This window comes from Panthera uncia (genome assembly GCF_023721935.1).
Source record: "Panthera uncia isolate 11264 chromosome E2 unlocalized genomic scaffold, Puncia_PCG_1.0 HiC_scaffold_19, whole genome shotgun sequence".
NCBI lineage: Eukaryota > Metazoa > Chordata > Mammalia > Carnivora > Felidae > Panthera > Panthera uncia.
Genome location: NW_026057588.1, coordinates 31,631,732 through 31,658,871, shown reverse-complemented (window position 1 = coordinate 31,658,871; position 27,140 = coordinate 31,631,732). Strand labels below are relative to the sequence as shown.

The 27,140-nt window shown below is 54.3% G+C and overlaps 1 protein-coding gene across 2 annotated transcripts in view; it reads right to left on the bottom strand.

The window, feature by feature from the left end:
• The window catches only part of CPNE2 (copine 2), a 47,216-nt gene extending 28,540 nt beyond the window's left edge, over nucleotides 1–18,676 (bottom strand). Inside the window, exons 1-3 of one of the 2 annotated variants that reach the window (XM_049622193.1) lie at nucleotides 18,595–18,676; nucleotides 3,012–3,226; nucleotides 50–229 (exon numbers count right to left, since the gene is read on the bottom strand). In XM_049622193.1, the coding sequence (XP_049478150.1) occupies nucleotides 50–229; nucleotides 3,012–3,191 (360 nt within the window). In that variant the 5' untranslated portion in view covers nucleotides 3,192–3,226; nucleotides 18,595–18,676. Of the gene's footprint in view, nucleotides 1–49; nucleotides 230–3,011; nucleotides 3,232–18,594 lie in introns of those variants that run through there. The other variant, XM_049622195.1, reaches the window with a different exon arrangement.
• Between the last annotated feature and the right edge of the window lie 8,464 nt (nucleotides 18,677–27,140).

Below are 27,140 nucleotides of genomic sequence, written 5' to 3'. Positions count from 1 at the left end.
CAAGGTGAGGACTCCCTTGCCCTCGTCCACCGGGAGGGGCCCGGCTCACCGTGCCCAGGCTGCAGGAGAACTGGCCCAGGAAATCATGCTCATCGAGTTGTGTGCTGGACTTGTCCTGGTCAAACAGGGCGAACTTGAGCTTCTGCACCTCCTCAAAGTGGTAGTCGAGGACGAACTTCTTGGAGAACGCGGGATTGAGGTTGTTGATGGCAGTTTCTGTCCTGTCGTACTAGCAAAGGGGCGGGGAAGCAGGAACCTGAGTCAGGCAGCTGGTTCAACCCTTCTCGGGCTGCCCGAAGTCATTCAAACTTGCAAACACCTACTCTGGCAGGCCCTCGTGGCCAGTTACCTGGGTGGCTGAGGTAGTTATTACTCCCGGCTCACAGATGAGGACACTGATGCACAGAGAGGTTAAGGGACTTACCCAAGATTGAACAGCCAGACGGGCAGTGTCAACATTTGAACCCAGGTCTGGCTCTAGCACGGACAGTCTTAACTCTTCGACTCTGGCTCCACACCAGGTGCCAGGGGAAGAGCTTGAGCCGTGTCTCTGCCTAGGTAAGTGGCAGACAGTAAGTCCCTTTTGCCATCAGAGCCTCTGTTTCCAGTTCGGTGCAACGAAGGGATTTGACTATCAGTGCTTTTTCAGCCTTTTTATCTTGGAAGAACCCTTTTTTCAAACCACATTTCACATGGAAGCTGAGGGAGGGAACAGAAAGAGGGAGGGGTATGTAGGGGCAGGTGGGGGCAGATGTTGGTATGTTGCACAGATTCCTGGAATGTCCAAACTGGGAACTGTACAGACCAAATCCACCCCCCACCCCAACCCCACTGTGGAAACCAAGGCCTGGGTAAAGACAGGGCCTTGTACTGTGGGTCAGCGGTGGGGCTGGGACAAGAACACTGCCTCCTGGCCTCTACACTGAGGCCCCAAACCACGGAGTCTGGGCGATAGTCTATTTTGGGGCCTGGGCTATGTTGATTTTTCCTCCCACCCAGTCCATTTCCGAGGGCTGGAGAAGCAGGGATGGAAGAAGTCTTGGCCCTGGGCTATTTTTAGCCAGGGTGGCCAGCCTGGGTGAGAGACAGATTGTCAGGGGTGGGGGGTGGATGCCACGAGTGGGGGTGTGGTGCGGTGGGGATTACACCATTCCCTGAGGGGTAGGCGGAGGTCCCAGAGACCCGGCAGAGGGAACCAGGGTGCTCCAGACATGCTGGCTTTAGTCCTCGGCTGACCTCATGTTCCACCTCCCGCTTCTGGCTGTATCACCAACGCACTGGGTGACACAGAGGGGCCCCTACCCACTCTGGGCCTGTTTTCCCTCTGTGAAATGGGTCAACAATCTCAGCACCAGTTTTTCTTGGCATCATGAGAAGGAGCCAACATCTGTGGAAACTCTTTGTAAACCACAGTACGTTCATTGGGCTGCCCGCTGTGGCTCAGCTGGATAATTATTAAAAATAGATACGTATTTTGGAAATTTTACATGCACAAAACTATCTCAAAGGCCGGACACCAAACGGTTAACAGTGGGTCTCTCTCTCTCTCTCTCTCTCTCTCTCTCTCTCTGACACACAGGTTTCCCACCTTTGCTGATTACTTTCTTTAGGGCTGTATGTATTTTCTAAATTTACTACAATGAACAGAGACCCCTTCTGAAATAAAAACAAAGCCTCTTTTAAAACTTGAAAGTGCTAACAGTTTGCATTTCTCAATATCCTTCCTCAGGCTGCATCTCTCATCAGCCCACAGGCCAAAGTCTTCCAGTTCAGAAGTCCTGAGCACCATCCACAGCCCCAGGTCTGGGTCTCTGCAAGGTAGGCGGGAGGGAAAATATCCTCATTTTACAGATGAGGAGACAGGCTCAGAGAGGGACAGCCACTTGCCCAAGGCCACACAGCAGGGAGTGACAGACCTAGGTCTTGGCCCAGCTCTGGGACCAAAGACTGAGTTTCCCATTTCTCTGTTTGCTTCTTACTGAATATATGCTCATTTAGGAATAAACATGGCGGGGGGGCGGGGGGGGCGCCTGGGTGGCTCAGTCGGTTAAGTGTCTGACTCTTGATGTCAGCTCAGGTCATGATCGCATAGTTCTTGAGTTTGAGCCCCATGTCGGGCTCTGCACTGACAGTGTGGAGCCTGCTTGGGATCTCTCTCTCCCTCTCTCTCTCTCTGCCCCCCACCCCACTCATACAAGTATACTCTCTATCTCAAAATAAATAAATAAACTTAACAAAAAATAAATGTGGAAGGTTGTTTTAAAAATGGAAGCATTTTGTAAAACCCTAAAATATATTTTAACTATATATTACAGTAATTTAAAATATTATGATATGGGGGGGGGTACACCTGGGTGACTCAGTGGGTTGATTGTCAGACTTTAGTTCAAGTCATGATCTCCTGGTTCATGAGTTTGAGCCCCACATAGGGCTCTGTGCAGACAGTATGGAGTCAGCTTGGGATTTTCTCTCTCCCTCTCTCTCTGCCCCTCCTCTGCTTGCGTGCATGCTCTCTCTCTCTCAAAATACATAGATAAACTTAATAAAATATTATGATATGAAACAATATAATTATAAATCGAAATCTATGAATTATAATAACTTACAAATACAATTATTTGAAATAATGAGTACAATTTTTAAAAATGTTTATTTATTTTGAGAGAGAGAGAAAGAGAGAATGCAAGCAGGAGAGGGACAGAGAGGGAGGGAGAAAGAGAGAATCCCAAGCAGGCTCTGCACTGTCAGCACAGAGCCTAACGCAAGACTCAATCTCATGAACTGTGAGATCAGGACCTGAGCCAAAAGCAAGAGTCAGACACTTGACTGAGCTACCCAGGTGCCCCTAAAATTCCATTTTAAAAGCAACAATCTTCTAAGTAACCCCTGGCCCACCCTCCAATGACCTCCAAGGGTCTATCTAACCTGGAGGTCCCAGGATCCAGTGGGAACCCCTCCCCGGCAACCTAGCCACCCTCCCCCCAGCCAGGGCACACATGGAGGGGCCTCACCTCAATCCACCTGCCATCATTCTCTGTAAAGAGGACACAGAAGGGGTCAGACTTGGAGGTGACATCCCGGTCCAGCAGGTTCTGGCCACTCACTGACAGTTCCACCTTGCACACACAATACTGGGAGCCCATGGGGGCCGCCCCCGCTGCCGGGGCGCCCCCACCAGGGATGTAGGCCATAGGGGTTGTCGGTGCTGGCAGCAGTTCCTGGCAGTCTGGGCGGGGAGAGAGGTGGGGGTCAGAGAGGGCACAGACATCCGCTCTCCCACCCTACCCCGAGGCGGTGTCACCAACCTGACCCTTCCAGATGCAGGTAGAGACGGAAGGAAAGGTGTGTGCATGGGATAACACAAGCAAAAGCTTGACCGAAGGAGAATGAAGAAAAACGGGTCCTTAGCAGGCATGTTTAGTTTGAAGGTATTATCTGTGCTGGTCAATTGTTACACACACAAGTCCAAGGTGCCCCTGCCAAATCAGCGACAGATCACGGTGGACGTGGGCACCTAAAATATTCATTTTTCCAGGAAAACCTAGGCTTCTCCTGAGCAATTAACAGTTTGGAATCGTGTGGCTACCGTGGGGCTTATCATTGCTCAGGTTTCCCTCATTGCTTTGGCCACTAGGAAGCTCACTTCTGATTACTTATCCAAAACTCGACTTTGTTCATTGCAGTCTTGTTCATCTTGTATCCTGGGCCTATGCACAGGGACTGAGGCACAAGGAGGCATTCAGTGTATGCTTGTTGAATAAAAAAGAGGAACGAGTGTCTAAATCAGTGAACGGACAAACCCTCCACATGGCTCAGATTCTGCCTGAGTTGGTCATTATTCCCAACATAGAACTCTTCCGCTTGTACATGACTTCCCCAGATTCCATGCCCAGGGCCTTATGTACCCTTCCACTGTCACAGCTAATTACTGGCATTTGCTTACGTTAAGCAGTTCTGTTTTCCAGCAAGCGCAAAGTGTTCATTTGGAGCAAGGGAAGAGAAACCCATCTCGGGGGTGGAGGGGAGCTTTGGGTTCCGCCCATAACAAGGCCCTGCGGACAAGCCATCTGGCTCTCTGTGCCTCAGTTTCCACTTCTACCCACGAGACATCAAGATACAGCCTTGCCGAACTCCTGTGGTCAGGTCTCTTCCACTGGCTCGTGTGTAGTTAACACAAGCCCTGACCCCATGTGGATGAGGCCTTGACTAATATTTCAGCCCCTCCCTGCTGAGTGAGTAACCAGCCCTGTACTCCCCCAGGGGGGAGAGGTAAGAGAAGGGTGTTCCCTCGGGGGGGACGCAAACCCGACTTACTTACTCACAGTGTTGACCACAAGCTGGGCACATGATCTGCACAATGTTTCTAATTCTCATTCAGTCTTGTGGGTCAGGGACTAATATCACCCTGTTTTCCAGACAAGGACCCCGAGGCTCGTTCATCCACTCTAGAGTGTTTACTGAGCATCTACTAGGTCCCAAGAACCAAGCCAGGACTGGGATCCCGCAGTAAAAAGGCTGCCCAGTCTCAGCCCTCACAGCCTGGCTGACGGCTCGGGGACAGCAGCCAGGTCCTGGGGGTACTGGGGCTTTGTTCTGAGTGATGGAAGTCTCAGAGGGTTTTAAGCAGAGAGGTGACATGACCTGATGTGTGTTTGGAAAAGCTGGCTCCAGCCCCTGTGGGGAGGAGGGGATGTTAGGCTAGGAGAGGCAGCAGGGGGGCTGGCGAGGAGGCTGCTGTCATCCAGGGAGGAGGGACCAAAGCACGCCCACCCGTCTCCCTCTGACCCCAGCCATAGCCCGCTCCCTGAGCCCCAGCCTCTGGCTGGGCAGACAGATGCCCCAGTCTGCGGGAGGCCCAGGCCAATGTGGGGCTGGCACCAGAGGCCCCTCTCCCTCTGCAGACACAGCGAGCCCCGGGCATGCCTGGGAGGATCCGGACAGTGGCAAAGCCAGTCCTCAGCCCTCTCCCTCCCACTGTCTGTCCCGACAACCTCATCATAATCACGCGAGCCCGGAGCGTCAGGGCAGCACTGCAATTTGCCTGCAGGATTTATTCTTGTCGTGTAAAAATTAGTTTCCACTGGAGGGGCCGGAGAACTGCATTCACTCTCCCCGCGTGCAGCTGGGTGGCCTTCCACGTGGGGGCGGGGTGAGCAACTCCTCGACCCAGTCAGGAGGGCGGAGGGGATAGGGACATCCAAAAGGGACACCTTGCCGTGAGGCTGGGAGAACACCTGTTAGTGCTCACAGCCGCCCTGAGGTGGGGTGGGTCACAAGAGTCACCCCCATTTTACAGATGAGGAAGCTGAGGCCCAGAGAACAGAGGTCACCTGCCCAAGGTCTCACAGCCAGGTAACCGCAGAGGCAGGGTATAAGCTGGGTCTCTGGCCTCCCCAGGCCAATCTGCGTGCTTCTGGCCGGGGTAGGGGTGCTGCTGAGCGTGGTAAGGAACTAGGACCTGGGTGGGGACAGAGGGGAGTCGGCCAGGCAGAGGGAACCCAGTTCCTCTGGAGTCGCACTGTCCACACTTCTGGGGTCATCACTGACGGGGTGGGTTCCAGTTTACCCGCCTCCTCTGCACCTCACGGGCCCCCTTCGTGACATGCTGGACGGCCCCACAAGGGCCACCTGTCCCCTGCTGCCAAGTCAGAGGCATCTATTTTCCTCCGGAGGGGTGTCAGGACGCACGCCAAGGCTGACACACTTTCTGTGCATGTACACACGTGTGTGGTCACACACACGCACATGTACGCACGCCCCAGACCAACACAGGCAAAGGCACGTAGGCCTATGAACACCGTGGGGCCGCTTCTCCCCTGCCCTCCCCCAGTCCGAGCCACTGTCGTCACTCCAGTGTCCCTGCGCTGTCCTCCTGCCCCACACCGGCTCCGGCCTGGTGGAGGGCATGGCAGGGAGGGCCAGGTCACAGGGAGGGTCAGGCTGGGCCGAGCTCCTCGGAGTCCACCGTGACTCCACCTGGTCTAGCTGGCAGGCCCTGGCTAGAGCGAGCAAGGGGTGGGCAGGGCAGGGGCACGTCTCCCCCAGCCAGGGCTAGGTTCCCCCGTCCCCAACTCACCCTCTGGCTGGAAGCTTCTGGATCCCCGAAATGGGGAGCACATGATGTCCGGAGTTGGGGCAGGCGAGGGTCAGAGCGGGCCCCTCTGTGCCAGCCCGGCAGCGGGCAGGCGGGCCGGACCCTGAGGCCTGACGCAACGGAAAAAGAAATCACAGCTTATGCTGGGCCAGGCCCCCTCCCCTCCTACTCCAGCAAGAGGGCAGGCGGGCAAGGTGTCATTAAGGGAGGGCTGGGCCTGCCATGCGCATCTGGGCGAAATGGAAACCTCCCTGATGCAGCACCCGCCCCACAGGTCATTTGAGGTTACGGGCTGCACAGGGGGCATGGGGAGCCAGGCAGGGCCTGCTCGCAGATGGTCCCGATTCTTGGCCCAGATGGGCACGGGCCTTCTAGGGCGACCGGATCCCCAGGGAAGGAGCTGGAAGCCGGGGATAATACAAAACTAGTAGCTGCTTTTATGGATGGGTCGGCTGAGGCAAAGAGAAGGCAGGGCTTGGGGATTCCCATTCAGTCATTTCACAAACGTTCCCTGAGTGCCCTGCGATGAAGAGTAACGAATGAACAAGACACAGAGGCCTCGGTCCCCACAGGCTCTAGTGGCCCCAGCTAACACATCTTGCCCTTCGGGGAGGACAGGACAGGATTTGGAGATGCTGGCGCTGAACCATAGATCTAGAACATTATGGTCTTAGCCAGAAACCTAGGAACCCATCATCCTTGACCTCTCTCTTTCCTTCCCCCCGCCCCCCGCCACCACCCATATCCCCCTGCTGTGTAGATTCCACCTCAAGATGCAGCGAGCGATGTCCTTATCACCCCCTCCCCCCCTTCCGCTGCCTTGGCCCAGCCAGACCACCATCATCTCACGCCCAGCCATGCACTGGTCCATGACAGATCTCCCGGAGCAACAAGGAGCCAGAGTGAGTCTTTACACATGCAAATCAGAGGCTACCACAGTTCTACCTAAAAATCTTCCAGTGGCTTCGCCTTCCAGGCCACACCAAACCCAAATTCTCTCCAGGCTTATAGGGCCCTGCTTGACCTGACCCCATCTCATGCCACCTTCCCCCTCCCCCTGTCTGTCCCAGCAACACGGGCTTCCTCCTGCTCTGCAAACAGATCAACCTCTCTTCTACCTCAGGGCCTTTGCATTTGCTATTCCCTCTGCCAGATGTGCTTTTCTTCACAGGATGGGTCTTAGTTGTCAGAGGCCTTCCCTGGTCACTTGAGCTAATGCAATTTCTGTCTCAACACAATCACAACCACACTGTTCCCTTCACAGATCATTGTAATGTGCAGTCACTTTACTTGTCTATTTGCCTGTGTATTGTCTGTCTGGCCCCCTAGAACATAATCTCCACGAGGGAGGGATCATTCCCGCTTCTCTAGCACCTAGGGCGGCCTCTGCACATACCGAGTGCTGAATAAATGCTTGCCAATGAATAAGGGAGGGAGAGAACCCACCATACAGGCTCTTTAATCTCCAGCCCCAGAGAAATCACAACCACGTCTCCCTGACATACATCACGAATATCACAAAGCCATTACTCAAACCCTGGAGCCTCAAGATTACTCTAAGAGGCCAGCAGGAGAGGGCCTCATATCCCACTTCGCAAGAGGAAACTGAGGCCCAAGAAGGGGCAGTGGTTTTTCTAAAATAGGGAAGGATGATGCTGAGATCGAAGGCCACCTTGCCTGACTCTATCCTTTCACCCACTATTGGCTCCAGTGGTTCAGGACCCAGGGGCTGGGCTGTGCGCCTCACTCACTGCAGGGAGGAGATGGTGAGGCCAGAAGGGTTCCCAACTCAGAGATGGGCAGGGACAAGGAGACACTGAGAGGCAGGCACAGGGAGATGGGCAGTAGGGGTGGGGGAGGCAGACAGCTGAGCTGGAGACCTGGAGAGCCAGCTGGGGAAAAGAGGGGATAGAAGGGAAGGGAAGGGAAGGGCTGACCGAGGTGCTCAGGGAGGCAGCAGCCCCCACCCCAGAGTCTCAAGTGGTGGGGACGATGGGGCAAGTGTAACAATGGGACGGCCTATCAGGACTTCTGGTGGGGGGATCACGTGCTGCATGAAAACGCATCTTCAACTTGATATTTAGAAGATGGAAAAGAAATTCTGTTTTTGGTGCCAACTGTGGAACAAAAATGCTCTACAAAGTCTTGTTAGTGGTAGTAACAAGGACAGGGGCTCAGTCCTCTGATCAGTACCCCCAACAGTTAAGAGCACAGACGCTGGACTCAGAATGCCTGACTTTCAATCCCTGGCTCTGCTATTTATCTGCTGTGTGACCCTGAGCAAGTTACGTAACGTCTCTGGTCTCAGTTTCCCCCTCTACAAAATGGCAGACGGTGAGAGTGCTCCCGGGGGGTATTGCAAGGAATAAGTGCAGTAAAGCACTTAGAATGACAGTTTGCAGCTTGTGGTATTATCAGCAATTCTTGATGGCTGGGGGACGCAGGGCAGATCAAAACCCCAGGAGATATGTGAAGTTTGCGGATTATGTAAAGGGGACAAAGAGTTCAAACTGGTTGAGAAATACGGCCCTAGGTTCCCCTTAACTGGAAGACACAGTGCTGGGATACCAGTGGAGAGCAAGGTGGTGGGTGGGGGGCCAGGGAGTGGATAACGGATTCAGACCCCATAAGGTGCGTCCTTCAGGGCCTCTGGGTCCTTATCCATGCAGCAAACCCCACTCAGTGGGGTTTAATCACTGACCACAAAGGCTCCAGAGGCGATGGCCCTAGGCTCTCATGGCTCCCCGTATTTTTCTCAGATGGGCCACTTCAGCATCTCCTGGGAGCTTGGTAGAAATGCAGCATCCTGGGGGTGCCTGAGTGGCTCAATTGGTTGAGTGTTTGACTTTGGCTCAGGTCATGATCTCGGGGTTTGTGAGTTCGAGCCCCACGTCAGGCTCTGTGCTGACAATGCAGAGCCTGGAGCCTGCTTCGGATTCTGTGTCTCCCTCTCTCTCTGCCCTTCCGCTGCTTCCACTCTATCTCTCCCTCAAAAATAAATAAAACATTAAAAAGTTGAAACACATACACACACACACACACACACACACACACACACACACACACATAAAGAAATGCAGCATCCTGGGCCCCACCAGACCTGCTCAGTCAGAATCCCTAGAGTGGCACTTAGCAACCTGTGTTTTAACAGCACTCCTGGTGATTCTGCGGTGGGCTAAAGTACACACAGACACCAGGGGGGTGGCCAGGTGGGCATCTTGCTAAAATGCAGATTCTGATTCAGCAGGTCTGGGGAGAGACCTCCATGTCTGCATTTCTTTTTTTATTTTTATTTTTTTATTTTTTAATGTGTATTCATCTTAGAGAGAGAGAGACAGAGGCAGAGACAGAGAGACAGAGGGTGAGTCGGGAGGGGCAGAGAGAGAGAATTCAAAGCAGGCTCCGGGCTCTGAGCTGTCGGCACAGAGACCAACACGGGGCTCGAACTCACGAACCGTGAAGTCAGACGCTTAACTGACTAAGCCACTCAGGCGCTCCATAATAGCTGCATTTCTAACAAGCTCCCAGGTGATGCTGAGGCCACCCATCTGAGCCTGAGCTCCTAGATCAGAGGTTGCAGTATGGCCACCCAACGGCTGACCATGTGTCAGGGGTGGCTCTGCTTAGCCCACGCTCGGCAGAATAAGGCAGACATTGTATCTGGTCCTCATACAAGGACTGTCAGCCTCACACACGGAGTCTGCAGGCCAGGTGTCTGCAGATCTCTGAGTTTGCGATGTTTGGTCTAGAGGGTGACACTGTGAACTGGAACCCTTGGGTAACCAGATGCCTGGTCCCCACTGGCCCCAATGGCTGCACTGGCTGAACTTCTGGGGTCAGATCATGTCTCAAATATGTCTAGATCTAAGTTGCTCCTTCGCCCCATTTCCTAGATGAGAAGATCCAGAAAGACAGATGGTAGCTGTATTAGGCTTCCCCAAAGAAAACAGAACAAATGGGATATCTATATATATAGAAAGGGATTTCTTTTAAAGAATTGGCTCATGCAACTGTGGGGGCTGGCAAATTCTAAGTCTGTAGGACAAGACGGAAAGCTGGGAATTCAGGTCAGAGGTGATGTGGCAGTCTTGAGTTCAAAATCCACAGGACAGGACAGGACAGGCAGACTAGAAACTAGGCAAGATTTCTATGTTTCAGTATTTTTTTAAAAAATGACTCACCCCCAACATGGGGCTCAAACTCAGAACCCCAAGATCAAGAGTTGCATGCTGGGGCACCTGGGTGGCTCAGCCGGTTAAGCATCCGACTTCGGCTCAGGTCATGATCTCACAGTTCGTGGGTTCAAGCCCCACGTCGGGCTCTGTGCTGACAGCTCAGAGCCTGCAACTTGCTTCGGATTCCGTGTCTCCCTCTCTCTCTGCCCTTCTCCCGCTCACACTCTATCTCTCTCTCTCAAAAATAAACATTAAAACAATTAAAAAAAAAAAAAAAAGAGTTGCATGCTCTACCAATTGAGCCAGGTGCCAGCTGTGTGCCCCTCTATGTTGGAGTCTTGGGGCTGAATTCCTTCTTCTTGGAGAAACTTCTTCTTTACTTTTATAAAAGGCCTTCAATTGATTGAACGAGACCCACCCACATAATGGAGGGTAATCTGCTTTAATAAAAGTCCACTGATTTAAATGTTAATCAGATCTAAAACAATACCTAGACAGCAACATCAGACTGGTGTTTTAACCAAACAACTGGTCACCAGAGCCTAGTCAAGTTGACACATAAAATTAACCATCACTACAAACTTCAGCCTCTGGGAGACCTGCCATGGGGAAGAAAAACAGGGTGCTGGGGCTGGAGTTCTGGGCCAGCCCTTCCTAGATGTAGGAGATGGGTGGGCCTGCTCCCACCCTGTCAGCTGGAAGGGAAGAGAGGAGGTGAGTGTGGCTGTGCTGATGGAGAGATAATAATAAAATGAGAGTAATAATAATGTCCGCCCCAGACCCTGTGCCCAATACCTTATGGGCTTAAACTTCTGCGGCTTCACAGCATCCTTAAGCAAGAGGTTAGGATCACCCCCATTCTCCAGATGAGCAAAATGAGGCTTGGAAGGATCTGCAATCCAGAGCCTCTGCTAAGATGACTGTGGATAAGCTCGGTCCTTCCGAATCTTAGTTTTCTTACCCATCAAACAGAAAGTAAAAAAGGCCTAACACACTGTAAGTGCTGGCTCACAATGAGGAAGACCTCTCCGTGGCTCTGGGCCGTTCTCTGGACGACATCCAAGCCCCTCCCCCGCCCCGACAGAGCCCCTCCCACTTCCGGCTCCAGCTGTGGTGTCCACCACACAGAGGGCCTGGAGCGCCCTTCCCCCTTGTTTACTTTGCTTTTTCATTCTTCCAGCTCAGCTCAGCAAAACCAAAAGCAAGTGATACTGCTGTGCCCCCTCCCACCGCCCCACCGCCCCTCCCGGGATGGCCAAAAGGAAAAAGGCTGACAATACCAAGTGGTGACCAGGGCGTGGAGCACCTGGAACTCTCATGCTGCCAAAGGGTGTGTGCCCGGGACGACCGCCTTGGAGGGACGTTTGGCAGGGTCTACCTAAGCTACGTGACGGAGCCCCTGTGATGAGCCAGCAATGCCCCACAGAAACATGCACCTGTGTTCACCAAAGGACCCCCCCCCCGCCCCCCCCTCCGCCCCGCCCCGCACTGACTTTCACGGCAGCACTATTTACGGTAGCTCCAGACTGGATGCACCCTGAACACCCCTCATCAGGAGAAGGGATAAAGAAATGTGAACACCCACGCAGTAGACTATACTGCTGGGGGCACGAGGGCAGAACGAGGGTGCCAATGATCCGGACGGGTCTCACGAACACGCTGAATGGAGAAGAGCAGACATAAAGGAGCGCATGGTCCTGTCTGATTTCATTTATACGAAGTTAAATGCAGGCCAAACGGATCTGTGCTGCTGGAAGTCAGGAGGGAGGGGTGCTTGTGACCCGAAGGGGGCACCAGGGGGCTTCGGTGATGGTCACATTTCTCTTCCTTGACCGGCTGCTGCTGACAAATACTCTGGTGTGTGGACAGTCACGGAGTTGTACGTGTGGGATATCTGCTCTATTTTGTATGTTTTATAATCTGATAAGATTCGAGGACTCCTCTACAAAGCCCCTCCTGAGCCCCTGGTCTGTGGGGGGGGGGGGGGCACTGACATCGTCACCATATTGTAAGTACTGGCTTAGGAGATGTCACCGTCCTTTGTTGAAAGTGAGGAAGAGCGAAAAGGTGAAGGGGGACTACAGATTCTCAGAATTCCAGGGCTGCTGAAGTCTGGGATTTCAGAATCACCAGTCCCCTGAATCCCTGAGCCGAAAGGCTTTTGGTTTATCTGGTCCCACCTTCCCAGGCATACACCAACCCCAACATCCCACAGCCCCAGTTCTCTGAGTTGGGCGGTGGGGGGCGGGGGGCGGTCCAGCCCCAAGCTGCTCATACCCCTGGGCCCTTCCTGCAAACCCCTGCCAGGGACAGCCCCCAGAGTGGGCGGGGCTGGCTCCGAGGTGCGAGGTGAAGGGGGCATCTCGACACAAATCCACAAATCGCCTCTCTACCTTAGCTAGGCTCCCGGCTGCTGTACTCAGAAGACACCGCACTCCCGACAGGCAGCCGGGCCATTATGGGGATAAATATAGATGCAGACAGCACAGCGTGGAAGCTGCAGCAGGGGTCTGACACCCCTGGGGTCCCCAGCTTCCATCAGACCACACCCAGGGGAGGCTATTCTCTGCAGCCCCCACCTAATCACTAAGCTCTGGCCCCTGGGGAAGGGGGCCTCCCTTGGGACCCCGAGGCCCCTGGTTCAGATCAATCTTGGTCCAAAGGGCTTGGCCCCGTGTCTCCCCAGCCTATCTCTCGAGGGGCTGCTGCCGCAGGCTGCACGGTGGCCTCCAGCCCACCCCCCACCCCTCTGGGAGTCAGGAGTCAAGGCCTGCTTCTGCCACCTCCTCCCTCCTAGGCTTCAGCTCCTTCATCAGCAAAGTGGAGCAGGTGATGGCCTGCCCTCCCACCTCCCAGGAAGCGTGACAGAGGACGGGTGTAGATATACTCTGGGATACAGAAAGTACTTCGGGTACTCGGGAGTGGGTCTGGCCAAGCTCGGAGGGTGGACCAAGCTAATGGAGGGTGGAGGGCATGGTGACAGTGAACACCAGCCAAAGTCATTCCAACCTGGCTTCATTTGTAGGGGGCTGTGCGGCAGCCTGAGGGACAGAAGCCGCCCTGGGCCTTGCCCTGTGGTGCCCATGCCTACCTGGGAACTACCACGGGGAGACTAGAGACAGGGGTGCCCAAAAAGTGTGTTTTTGGAATTCTTCCAAGTTCCTTCCCCTCTCTGTGCCTCAGTTTCCCTGCCTGTGAAGAGCCTGGGCTCCTTTCAGCCTTGAGGAGTCTCTAAATACCCCTCAGTCTTTCCTGGGCTGCTCTGAGCCTCAGCCCCAAGCTCCCACCCAAAATCTCTGAACTGATGGGCCCTGAAAGTCATCAGGGCTCACCCAGTACCGAATCCCCTCGTGGATTCCCGCATGGGGGTTAGATCTCTGCTCACCCCTCCGCATGTGGGGCTCTCCCTACTCTTTGTTAACGGTGTCTTACAGTTCCAGTAGCTTTTATGCTGCCCAGCCCACACCCTGCCACACTGAAGGGGTGCCCCCTGCCCCTCCTCAGCCAGACAGCGCGGAGGGGTGTCTGTGAGCCAGACAGCAGGTGCTACTTCAGGCCCAGGCCCTTCTCAGCAAGTCCTCCTGGTCAAGGACACTGCCATCTGTTCTTCAGCTCTGGGTCCCAGCTCCCAGGAAGTCCTCCCTGAGAAGAAGTAAACAGTAGCATGCACTGGGCGTGCCTGGCCCTGTCCCGAGGTTGACAGCATTCTGTTTAGGCCTCCCTGCAATCCCAGGACATGTGCCCTCTTACTAGCATCCCATTTTACTGATCGGAGAACCGAGGCACAAAGAGGTTATGTAGAGGTTAGAGGTTGAATTATGTTCCCCCCAAAGCTAAGTTGAAATCCTACCCTCCTAATTCCTCAGAATGTGATCTTATCTGGAAATACAGGAGCTGCAGATGTGACTAGTTAAGATGAGGTCATACAGGGGTAGGACGGGCTGTTAATCCAACGCGACTGGTGTCCTTATGAGAGGGACCGTATGAAGACACTGAGGGAAGGAGACAGAGATCGGTGTGATGTCCCCAGAAGCCTGAAGAGGCAAGGAAACACACCTCCCCTAGAACCTTTAGAGGAACATGGCCCTGCCCACACCTTGAATTTGGACTTCTGGCCTCCGAAACAGAATATATTTCTGTGATTTTGAGCCGTCCGGTTTTGGGTTCTTTGTTATAGCAGCGCTAGGAAACGAATACACTGCCCAAGGTCATCCAGCTGGTCCGTGGCAAATCAGAGCGTGACATCAGGCAGCTGGGCTCCCTATGTGCACGCTGCAAAGCGCACCCCTTCCTGAGGGGCCGCGGGGTGACTTGGAAAGATTGCTGGGGCCCAAAGGAGGGAGAGGTTGAATGGCGTCTTCTGCTGGGAGCTGAGCATGCTCTCTCCTGCATCATGGGGAGGGGAGAGCAGGGATACAGTCGGCAAACCAGATGCCCCCAGCTCCCGACAAGAGCCACCGAAAGGAGAAAGAGAGCTGGGTCATAAGGAGAATGGGCTCTTGGAACACACGAAGCATGTTCCCAATGTAAGGCTTTTGCATGTGCTGTTTCCTCTGTCTGGGGCACGCCTCCCTCTTTCATTCAAAAATATCCACTGAGCACCTGCTGGGCACCAGGCACGGCTGGGATACAGCCATGAACCAGAGACTAAGGCCCTGGATTAGCATGCCAGCTCGAATGTCACCACCTCCTGCTCTAGAGGCCTCCCTGAGCCTCACACACTGCACTCCCCCATCATTCACTCTACCTTGCTTTATTCTCTTTGGGGCATTTTCCACTATCTGAAGTCTTTCTGTCTCCTTGTCATTTGCTGGCCTCTCTCTGTCCCCCCCGCCCATTCCACTCTGAGCTCCATAGCCGCGCTCCCAGCTTCAGCACAGCCCCAGGCCCAGAGGAGCTGCTCAGTAAACATTTGTTGAGTGACGACAGGTGGCCACACAATGACTGGAAGGTGGGACCCAAAGCCACAGGTGGAAGAGGAATGACTCCATACACTGCCCTCTTCAGTTTACAAGCCCTTTCAAAGCTGCCTAAAGAACCCCATGAAGAGAGCAGTGGGGGCAGCTCGTGGTCTAAGAGTCCCCATTTCCTAGACAACGAAGCGGAGGTCAGAGGGGTTAAGAGACATGGCCCAGGTCACACGGGGAATGGGGACTCTCCCTAGTACACCTCAGCCCCCTGAGTGGGCAGCCCATGGCAGCAGCTGCCACCTCAGTCTCCTCCAGCCCCGGGTCCTTCAGTGCCAGGCAAATCCCACCTTCTCCAGACTCGTACATTTCCCTCCTCCATCAGCAAGGCCACTGCCCTGTGCCGGTCTCCCAGCACTTAGCAGGGAGAGCAGGGCTCCCTCCAGAGACCCGAGAGGGCAAGCTTATGACTCCTCGGGGCTCCATCAGCCAGCATCACAGAGTCCTTTAACAGGAGGCTACAGTGCGGGGCAGCCCCAGTCATTTATCTTCTCTAAGTGCAGGGAAAGGGCCCTGGACAAGATGGACGCTATCCTCGCCTGTTCGTGGCGCTGACACTCTTTGGGAAGGGGGGCAGATAATAAGGTGATACACGAATGAATAAATAAGATGAGTGTAGAAGGTGGCTAACGCCCGAGAAAAATTAAGCAAGGTGATACATAGTGAGGGAGCAAATAGCAGCTAATTAGCCTCATCTCAGACCCCGAAGGAAGAAGGTGAGGACAGAGCTAGGAGAGAAACACTCCAGGACACTGAAGAGCACAGTCCACTTGACTCCGCCATGGGAGCAGAGGCCGGGTGGCTCAATGAGGGGAGAGGGCACTGGGCTGACAACGAGAAGGCACCTTAGACCCCCACGCAGTTCTGAGGCAGTGCAGGACCTCAGGAAGCCATGACCCCCCTTAGGACCCCATATTCTCCCTCTGGACAGTGGGAGTGGGACATGACTGTCCCCTTCTCCTGTTGTTGGCTGCCAAGATCCTAGGGTGACCCAGCCTCCTGGCTCCCAAGGAGCCCATCCTGTATCCTGCAGGGGGCTGGGCAGGAGGGGAGGGAATCCTGTTCCCTTTCTGAGGCCAATTCTCCAAGGGAGAGGGGGCTGGGTTCTTGAAATGATTGGCCCCGATTCAGCAGCTCCTGTAAGGGTTAGAGGGGGACAGAGGGAAGGAGACTTCAGCAGGCAGACGGGGCCCTGGCTCTGGGCTGGGGGCTTCTCAGTAGGGGACGTTTCCTGCCCCCAATGCTTCCTGCTCTGACAGGAGCTTTTCTGTCACTCCTCAGAGCCCTGTGGGCCAGCCCAAGGTGCACAGGGGGGGAACACTTTTGCATACAGCATCCCTCATGATGTTCTCTTTGGGAGAACCTTCCTACTCAGGACTCTGCACCTTGAACAGTCCAGAAGTCTGACATTTGGCTTCTGAGGCTCCTCTCTCCAGGGAGGAGGTGGGAGAAGGAGGAGCAGGCTGGCCTGAGAAAATCCCAGAAGGAATCCTAAATGCAGCTGCCCTCACCGGGATTATGGATATTCCCAGGAATAACGATGCTCACAGTTACCAGTCACTGAGTGCTTACCACCAGACCAGTCAAAATGCTGGCATGTGAGCCCTTTGTCACCTAATTTAATCCTCACAACTACCTTTAAATAAATACACAACCACCCTAAAAGATCACAAAGCTATACAGCGTATTGTTCTCACTACTTTACAGGTATAGAAACAGAGGCTCTACTCCCAGCCCTCTTATGTACCTGAGTTTTTCATTTTCATGGCCCCTGGGAGGGGAGGGGTCCCTTGAAACACCACACTTGCCATTCATGAAGTGCACCCCACTTTGCAGAACCCCTGTCCCCTGGTTCCAGCCTCCCAGCAGCCCTAGAAATGGGAATGTGTCATAGTTTGCTTCATTTTACAGATGGAAAAAGCCCCAAGCCCAGTGAATGACAAGGCACACAGACAGGAAGTGGCAGAGGGCAAGGAGAACCCAAGTGTCCACATTCCCAGCCCCTGGTTCTTTCCATGGAGAAACCTGCCTGAGTGACCGCGTGCCTGGGGCCAAAGCAGTGCTCACTGGGCCCTGTGCCAGAGGGATTGTAATAAAACCACTCCTTTATGTCTTCATGTTTGCACCCAGCCTCCAGGCACACAGGTCCTTGACAATTAGCCCATTTTACAGATAAGCACCAGGTCAGAGAAGAGGAAGGGCCCCCAGCCCGCCACCGGGTGGGCATTCAGCCCCAGGTCTCCCCAAGCTGGCCACAGACAGGTTGCAACCGCTGAAGGGTACAAAGGGGTTCCCACGTCCGCACCAATTACTGAAGCTGTGGGTGCGCCAAGGAACAGAAAAAGCCCTCCATCCATGGATGACAGCCCACACTCCTAGGCAAGCAAAAACTAAGGGCACACAAAACAAAGGGCAGCTCACATTCTCCCAGATCCCTTGAGGGTGTCACTTCCCAAAATACGCAACAGGGCTGGGAGAATCACAGACATCAGGATGAACCCTCAACTGGCTACCAGAGCCCTGGGTTCCAGTTCCACTTGTGCTCTTGGGCAAATCACAGTCCCCTTTGAAGGAGCCCCTTCCCAAAGGCCTTGTCCAAGGAGGGGGGCAGAGGTCGGGGCTGGGATGGGATGGGATGGGATGGGAAGAGGGGAGTAAGACACCTCTATTCTCAGAAAAACAGGGCTGCGAGAAACGGAAAGGAAGGAGTCTTGCTCTCTCTCCCATGTCCCCCCCACCCACCCCCCTTAACCACACAGGTGCCAGACAGCTTTTGCGAAAAAACTAGTTTGCAAACACACTTCGACTTCTGGGAAGCTGCCCAGCTCCACGCCCTCCCTTCGTAGCCTCTTCCTGGGCTGGGAGCTGGCTCTCCGGCAGTACGCTGGGGCGGGGGCGGGGGGGGGGGGGATGGGGGGTGAGAGCAGGTTACGGGGGGGGGGGGTGGCCAGGGGCCAGGGACGAGCCCGACCTCAAGTCTTCGGCAGCTGGGACTTCGGCAGCGGGGACTCTACCTTTCCGGACGCTCCCAGGCTCCAGGGAGGAGGTAGGAGAGTCCCTACACAGCTGGGCTCGGACACCGAGGGGCACCACCCTCCTCCAGCACCCTTTCCTCTTTCCCCCACGGTGGTCCGGGCGCAGCCGGAGCGCCCCCGCGTGGCCGGGTCGCAGCTGAGTCACCCAAAGGCCAGAGGCTGGGTGCGCGCGGGTGGCGGGGGCTTGGGGTGTCACGGCCCCCGAGGCGGAACCCAGCCTCCTTCCAACCCGCCACCGGCTCCAGAAGCCGAGCCGAAAGGCCGAACTTAGCGTTCGCGCCAGGGCGCCCCGCCCGCCCCTGGCCCGCCCGGGCCCCACTCACCACGGGTCCCGCGGGCGCCGCCGCCCTCACGGCGTGGTCGCCGCTGCCGCTGCCCGCGCTCCGGGCCGCCGGGGCATCCCGGGGCGCTCCTCTGCTTGGCGGGGCCCGCGGGCGCGGGACGGGCTCAGGGCGCTGCCCGCGCGGCCCTGGCCAGCTCGCGTGCGCTCCCAGCCGCCTGGGGTCCAGTGCTCCTCCCGGGCGGGCGGGCGGCGGCGGCGGCGGCTCGGGCTCCTCCCTCCGGCCGAGAGGGGGCGGGGGTGGGGAGGCGAGGCGGGCGCTTCCTGGAGGGGCGAGCGCTCCCCACGGGCGGAGCGGGGGAGCTGTCCCGCCCGCCGTCCGCGGCTCGGATCCCGCGGCTGGCGCGCCCTGGCGCTCTGGGCTCTCGGCGCCGCGGGGGCCGGAACCCGAGGGTCCGAACGCTCGAGGCCGGAATCCGAGGGTCCGAACGTTCCAGGCTGGGACTCCGCGGATCGGAACGCCTCTGGTTCGCACCCTCCCGGGCCGGTGCTGCCGGAGTCGCGGACACCTCCGAGTTCCGAGCACCTTGCGCTCAGGGCCGCGGACGCGGGAACCGAGGGGTGGGCTCAGCCTGGGCCTTCGGGGCCCCAGCTCGCCGCCTGCGGCCTCGACCCCGAGGGCCCCGCGCTGCGCCCTCGGGGGGACACACCACAGGGCTAGGTTCTGGGCCGTACTGAGCAGCACTAGGACCGCAGTGTCGTCTCCCCCGCCCCCCAGTAAAAGAGCTCGGCATTTTCTTGTCGCCAGGCACTGGGAAGATGACACATATTTCTCAGAAAGGATAAGATAAAGAGTTTGAACAGTGCCTGGGGCTAGTTAGCAGGAGGATAATTAAGGGGGGGCTTGAGGCCCTGGCACCGACTCCCCCCTTTCTGCGAAGGCCATCTTTTCCCTAGAAGAAGCACCGATTCTTAAGAAATGCATCTGTCGCCGGGAGCTCCTGCTGCAGGTCACTCAACGGTATTTATGTGCACCCCCCCCCCCCATTCAGTGTCTCAGACAGCTGAGCCTCATTTAACTAGATTGTGGGAGATCTCGGGCCACATCCAAAGCCCTTGGCCCTACAGCTCAAGGAGTGGGCGACTGAGAGTTAACGCATTGCGCTTGGGTTGTGGGTTTTCCATTCCAGGTAGGAGAGGGTTAACTAGGAGACTCGAGCTAGAGCCCGTGAACCTCCCTCCAGTCTGAGTCACAGGCACTTTGCAGGCTTAGAGGGGCATCCACCGAAAAACCCCAGGGCTCTGAGCTTTGTTCTCTGCCTGCCTGTCCCCCCACCCCCACCCCCATTCATCCTTCTTTTCTCCCAGCTCTCCTCATCTTTCCTCCACCAAAGTCCTCAAAGCCCTCAGCCCAGCTGTGGGGCAAACCAATCTATAGGCATTCTTAGACCAAGCTCCAGCCCCACCTCCCCCAGGAAGCCTTTCCTGATTGATCTGGCCCCCAGATTCCCTTTCCTCTCCTTGCCCCAGAGCCACAGAAGAGACAGGCACTGGGACAGACAATGGTGAACCCAAGCAGAGTCCCTCCCCTGAAGTTGCAATCGTAGAAGTTGCAATCGTATTATTGTGTGAAAAGTGCAAAGGTTGGAGGTGGGTTGGCATAGAAGACCCAACTCAGCGTGGAAATCAGGCTTCCTCTAGAAGCCCTGAAGGATGAGGTATGTGGGCCTACCCAGGATGAAGAAGATACTGGATCCCTGGCCTAATGGACAGAATACAAAGGCCAGGAATCAGAGCAATTCCACTCCTAGGAATTTACCCGAAGGAAATGAAAGCATATGTCCACGCAAAAACTCATACACAAAGGTTCATTTTAGCATGGTTCAGAATAGCCAAAAAGTGGAGATGACTCAAATGCCCATTAACGGATGAATGGATAAACCAAATGTGGCCTGTCCACACAATGGAATATTATTCAGCCATAGAAAGGTAAATATGAACGGACTTTGAAAACATTATAGTAAATGAAAGCAGCCAGTCATTAAAGATCACATATTGTATGATTCCATTTATATGAAATGTCCACACTAGACAAATCCACAGAGACAGAAGGCAGCCTAGTGGCTGTCTAGGCCTGGGAGGAGACTAGGGAGTAATTGTTATTACTATGGGATTTCTTGGGGGCAGTGATTAAAAATGCTCTGAAATTGTAGTGATGGTTGAACAACTGTAGGTATACTCAAACCATTCACTTGTATACCCTTAAAGGGGTAAATGTTATATCTCAACAAAGCTGTCTAAAAGAAAGTCAGGGATTAGGAGAAGCCAGAGGTCAGGGTGCCTGGGTGGCTTAGTCGGTTGAGCGTCCGACTTCGGCTCAGGCCATGATCCCATGGGGTTCGTGAGTTCGGGCCCCGCACTGGGCTTGCCGCTGTTCGTGCAGAGCCTGCTTCGGATCCTCTGTCTCCCTCTCTCTCTGCCCCCGCCAAAAATAAATAAGCATTTTTTAAAAAGAGGAGAGGCCAGAGGTCAACTGATTAAGGCCAAGTGTCTTACCCTCTGTCCTTCATCCACACACAATGTAAGGCCGTTAGAGCAAAATGTCGGAGGACATCTTTCCTCGCCCTGGTAGAGACCTCACTGCGCAAGCAGGAGGCCTCAATTTCCCCAAATTGGCCTAGTATGTAAAACACCTGCCGTCTGGGTGTTTATTTCCTCAGTCCAGGCTGTCGGGACAAACAGATCGGAATAACCAGGGCTGCGTGTACACTTCAGTGTGTTTGTGAATTACGGACACGTGAAGGTACTGCCTGTGTACCGGGCCCTGGCTGGCCTCAGGATGTGTGAGGGGGTAGAGGATGGAAGGGGTCCCAGTTATTTATGCTGCATCCACATCACCCCAAACTTTATGGTCTCTCATGGCTCTGGGGGGGTCACTGGGCTCAGCGGGAGTGGTTCTTGCATAGGATTTCTCAAACAGTTGCAGTCAGACCATGACAGGGGCTGGAGTTATCTAGAAGGCATATGTCTGGCAATTGATGCCGGCTGTCAGCTGGGACCTCAGCTGGAACTGTCAGCCGGAACACCTACCCACGACCCTTCCGTGCGGCCTGAACTTCCACATAATATGGCAGCTGGGTTCCAAGAGTGAGCATCCCAGGGGAACCAGGTGGATGCCTTGTTATCTTTTATAGAACCTAGCCTTGCAAGTCACATCATGTCACTTCTCCCATAGTTACCAGCTCCCTCCATAGACCCGCCTCTCAGTGAGAGGACTGTCACTGTCACATTGTAGGGAGAGCATGTGGGATGGGAGGAATTGTGGTGGCCATCTTTGGAAAATACCGTCTGCCACAGGGAATTGATATGGAGATATATTCATGATGGAGACAGCCCCTCGAGAATCTCATGGCTGACTCCAGTGCCAGGCTTCAGGCAGAGTCATGGCTGTGGGTTTGAATCTCAGCCGCTCTAGTTATTGCCTGGTGAGATCACTCAGTTCTCTGGGCCTCAGTTTCCTCCTCTGTAAAATGTAAGGATAGACTTGTATTGGCTTCTGGGGATGCTTGTGGGAATTCAGTGAGACCCTTTGTGGCTAGCACAGCACCAAGCACGCTTAGACACCAGGGCTGGTGCATTGTTCTGGCTATTTTTAGGTCCCAGGGCTGTGGTCACTGTAATGCAGGGATGCCCCCTTCTCCGGTCAGGATGCCCGGGCTCCCCTGCCCTTTCAGTCAGCCCCAGACACCTCCATCGGACCCAACCTTACACTGAAATATTTGTGTGGGGGTGGGGAACCACAGGAGCAGCTGGGGAAACCGATGCTTCTGTCCTAGGAACTCAACCTGGGGACCCCAGTTGGATTGTTCTCAAGTGAAAGCTCCTTTTTTTGGTGGCCTCCTCCTTAGGGGAAAGGTCACTTTCTGGGCAGCCAGGGCAGGGCTGGAGTTTGTGTGGGATGAACGACAAGGTATGGTTTCCAAGGCCCGGGGTCAGGGAGGACGCCAGCTCTGGAAGCTGGGAGACACATGGGGTAGGGGTGGGGTGCTTCATCAGGGTGGCTGTGGCGGGAGGGCGGACCAGAGGGCCAGCTATCCCCAGAACTTCCTGAGACCAGCCCTGGGAGGAGCTTTATCAAAGCAGCCACTGTCAGGTCTTTCCCAGGAAGCTCTGGATGTGTCCAGAGGGTGTGCCCAGCTCTGGGCGTGTCCAGCTCTGGCTGGGGTCACCACCCTCTGGCCTGGCCTTGGCCATGGGAGGGGGTTGGGAGCACAAGGTAGGCTGCACAGCCCTCCAGACTGGGGTGGGGGTCGTGGCGGGGGGTGCTCTCTGAGGAACACACAGACCTGCAGACCAGTTAAATCCCCAGCCAGGACCACCTCCACTTCCTGCTTGTTCCACGACTGGAATTGAAGCCCCACTGAATACTCCCCGTGTGACCTTGGCAAGTCTCGTTCCTCTCTGGGCTTCCATTTTCTCCTTTGTAAAACAGGGTAGCTTGTTGCTGAGATTACGGCTTTGGGTCTAGAGGACGTCATGGATGGTGGAAACCCTACAGGACAATAACCTGGCAAGGCAGGTGACAGAGGGTTCAAAACCCTCCCTGAGGGAGAGTTAACCATCAGGTCACCTTTGCAGCACTTGTGAAAGTAGGTCTTTGTGCCTTGTCTCAGTTTGCTCATCCTTTCACCGTACAGATGGGGAAACTGGGGCTGCACCTGTGGAACTGAGTCACAAAATTTGGAAGTGGTTAAGGGAGTGGATCCTAGGAGCTTTCATCTCAAGGGAAAGAGCCATTTTTTTCTTTCTCGGTTTTCTTTGGTAACTATATGAGATCCTGGGTGTTAAATAAACTTATTGTGTTGATCGTTTCACAATGTATGCAAGTCCTTAGCCTACGTGTTCGCACTCATACAGTGCTGTGGCACAGTTGTATCTCACTGAAACAGGAAAGGGGGGAAAAAGTCATGAAACGTAGGTTTGATTCCCGGTGCTACCACTTACTACCTATGTGCCTTTGGACAAGTCAGGAAAAATCTCTGGGTCTCAGTGTCCTCATCTGGAAAGAGAGGGCCCTTGGGACAAAAGAAGGGATCCAGGTACAAAGTCTTGTCTTGCCTTCTACACCCACAACTGCACATTAGCATTGTCTGGGGACCTTTCTAAATAATGTGTGTGTGTGTGTGTGTGTGTGTGTGTGTGTGTGTGTTTTAAGGTGTATTTATTTATTTTGAGAGAGAGAGAGAGAGGTAGAAAGGGAGAGAATCCCAAGCAGGCTCCACGCTGAGAGCACGGAGCCGGATCAGGGGCTCGAACCCATGAACCATGAGATCATGGTCTGAGCTGAAACCAAGAGTTGGATGTTCAACTGACTGAGTCACCCAGCTGCCCCTAAATACTATACTCTGGTTTTTTTTTAAAGGCATTTTAGGGAAGACTGGGGGCCCAATCGGTTGAGGCTCTGACTCTTGGTTTTGGCTGAGGCCATGATTTTGTAGTTCATGGGTTCGAGCCCTGTATCGGGCTCCATGCTGACAGTGGGGAGCCTGCTGGGGATTCTCTCTCTCTCTCTCTGTCCCTCCCCTGCTTACGCTTTCTTTCTCTCAAAACAAATAAATACATTTTTAAAAAGGCATTTAAAAAAAGTTTCCCAAGTGATTCTAATGCACAGACAGGGTTGAGACCCACTCACTGGCTGATAGCCTTGCAAAGCTGAGTGTGGTCCAGCAGTATAGACATCACGTGGGGGCTCTTAGAAATGCAGCATCCTAGGCCCTGCCCAACACCTGCTGAACCAGAATCTGCTTGTTAACAAGATCCCCAGATGATTCGATGCACATTACAGTTTCTGTAACTGTGATTTTATAGTTCAAGAAGTAGTGGCCTGGACAGTGGATTTCAGACGTGTGTGTTTGGGGCCAGGATGGAAGGGGCAACTGGGGAGGATCTGAGGCCTGTAGGGATAGGAAGGGAGATTCTGTGACGCCCATCAGAGAGGTGGATGTTCAATCTGTAAAACCATAGGACAGAGGCCAAGTGACAAAGTAGCAAAATGAGCTTCTCCCAGCCTTGCGGACAGACGAGAGTACTTACCAGCCGGCTCACATTCTTGGGGAGAAAATTCACGTACAGAAATCGGGAGCGAGCTCCATGTTCATTACCCTGCTCACTTGGCCACAGACTCACTTTTCTTTGAATTGTATTTGTTTCATGCGTCTATTTAAACAGTTTACTTTTCGGAGAAAGGGGGCAGGGAGTCTGGACCTCATCGATGTTGGGTAGAAAAGCAGTCCAGGCCACCAGCAAGCAGGTGGCTGTAGAGGAAGATTAATAAAAGGAACGAGGTGCCTGCACACTGCCCGTAACGGGCCCAGCCAGCTCTGCAGTGCCCAACATACGGTTTATCTCAGGGCAGCTGCTGAAAGTTTCTTGGGGTTTAGAACTTGGCCGGAGCTGAAAGGGAGAGAAGAAGGAAAATGTAAAACGAATAAGCAGCAAATGAAGAGCATCCCTGAGCTCCGGGCTCTCCTGGTGTGCATTTCATCTGGCCTGGAGCTTCTGGTTGGTGCCCTGTTCCTTCCTCAGCCATGACTTCCTGGGAAAGTCACCTTCAGGCTTTGAGGGACTCATACTCCAGTTTTGGGCACAGAGAGAGGACAGTACAAGCACCCCTCCCCCGCTTGGTATGAAGGATCCAGAGTCAACTTGGCATCATTTCCCAGGGAGGAGAGATAGCATTTGGGGTTCCAGTTTTCTGGGGAAACTTGTTAGAACCTCTGCCTGCCCATCCCCTCCCCCATGACCAGGATCATGGCCCCATTCGGTGCCAGGTGTGCCCTGACCCTAGCCCGATAAGAGTGTCCTCGTGTGGGGTGTGGGTGCTTGGCACTTGGCCGGAGGACTTTCTCCTCGTGCTTGGCGGGGGACCGGAGACAACATGGAGAGCGGCAAAGGTCAGGGCTGAGCCACCCAGGTGAACCACTAGTAGGCAGAGTATCCCAGGATCCTAGGCCAGGTGGGACAGGCCCCTAGCATCACCTCTTAACTTCATTCTGGGTCCAATAGGAAGTAATCTCAGGAATCACCAGTGGGCCAACCTGCCCTCTAGTGGTGCTAAGCTGTAACTGCACCCTGTCTGGCTGCTTTTTCACAATGGGGTGCAGCTCTGGGGGAAGGCGCCCTGTGATCAATTTGTTCAGCCCACAGGCAGGTGACGGAGAGTGGGTGCCGTTCTCCTGTCATTTCAAGCATCTCTTCACCTCGTATATATTCAATCCTAAAAGGAGAAGGGAAATGGCGATAAACCATTACCCACTGCCTATTAGGGATTTTGTATATATACCATGCTTCCTGGATGCCTCCAAAGGTCCTGGGTGTTGGGGGGCGGGGGTGGTTACTAACCCTTGTCCAGAAATAGTTCTTGTCTTCAAAGACCAGCAGCAAGGAGTCAAGTCACAGTCCATTCCATGCCCATCTGACTTCCAAAGCCATGTTTTTAATGTTCCACCCACCAGTGGACCCCTCTAGGCCAGGAGATTCTAGGCTCTCACAAGGACGGCCAGGCAAGCAGCAAAAGGGAGGGGTGATACATCAGAGAGTGGTGGGGACTGTGGCAAACTGGGAGGTGTGTGTCATATCCAAAGGGCATGGTCATATGACTCCCCGGATTACTCTTGAGTGAGAATGTGGGACCAACACCTAACAAAAGCTGAAAATCTAGATTTTCATGTAAAAGTTCCCAATTTTAAATACTGACAATTGATTCCGAAAAGAGTTTAAATATAACGCAGGTCCAACAAAGAATGTTTCTAACACTTCGAGCTTCTATAATACCCGCATAGTACAGCTGAGTCAGGAGAGAAAAGGCAACTTGCCTATGAGCCCGTGACCATATGGAGACAGAGTCTGGAGTTGAGCCCATGTCTCCTGACTCCCAGGCCAGTGCTCCTCTCAGTTCATCTCTCTGTCGTCTGTCCTGCTCTCCAGTCCCTGGGGCAGGGGGTGAACCACTTCTGACCTTGGTGAGTTACCAGGATACATCAGACTCAGGGTAGAGGCTGTTAACACGATCCACATTTATTGGTCAAATTTGGCTTACAGTGTAGCAGGGCCGTCCTTGGAAGCAACAAGAATATTACGTAGCACGTGCAGCCCCTGGGAACTCACCCGGATCCTGCTGAGGTAGTGACTGGACCCAGTGGCCTTGCCTGATTATCTTGGTAGTGCCTATCCCCACACCCTTAGACCTGGCTTCTTCCCTTACATAGGTCAGAGTAGGCCTGTCCATTCCCACGGACTGTACCTAGCCCTGGGCCCAAAGTCCTTGGAAGCCAGTGTTTAAGAGGAGGGAGTCATCCCATTCACAAATGGGAAAACTGAGGCTTGAGGCAGGAGGGGACTCATCCAAAAGCCTCAGGGCTGAGTCCTTGGCTTGGTTCTCAGGCCACTGGGCTGATCAGTGCTTGGACACCTCTCCCCATCCCCAGTTCTGGGTGGAGGACATTCCCTAGCTTAGATGCTCTGGAAATGCAATATATAAATACATACTTGCCTTTAAAAAGTAATAAATTAGATTTTGTACCAGCCTGA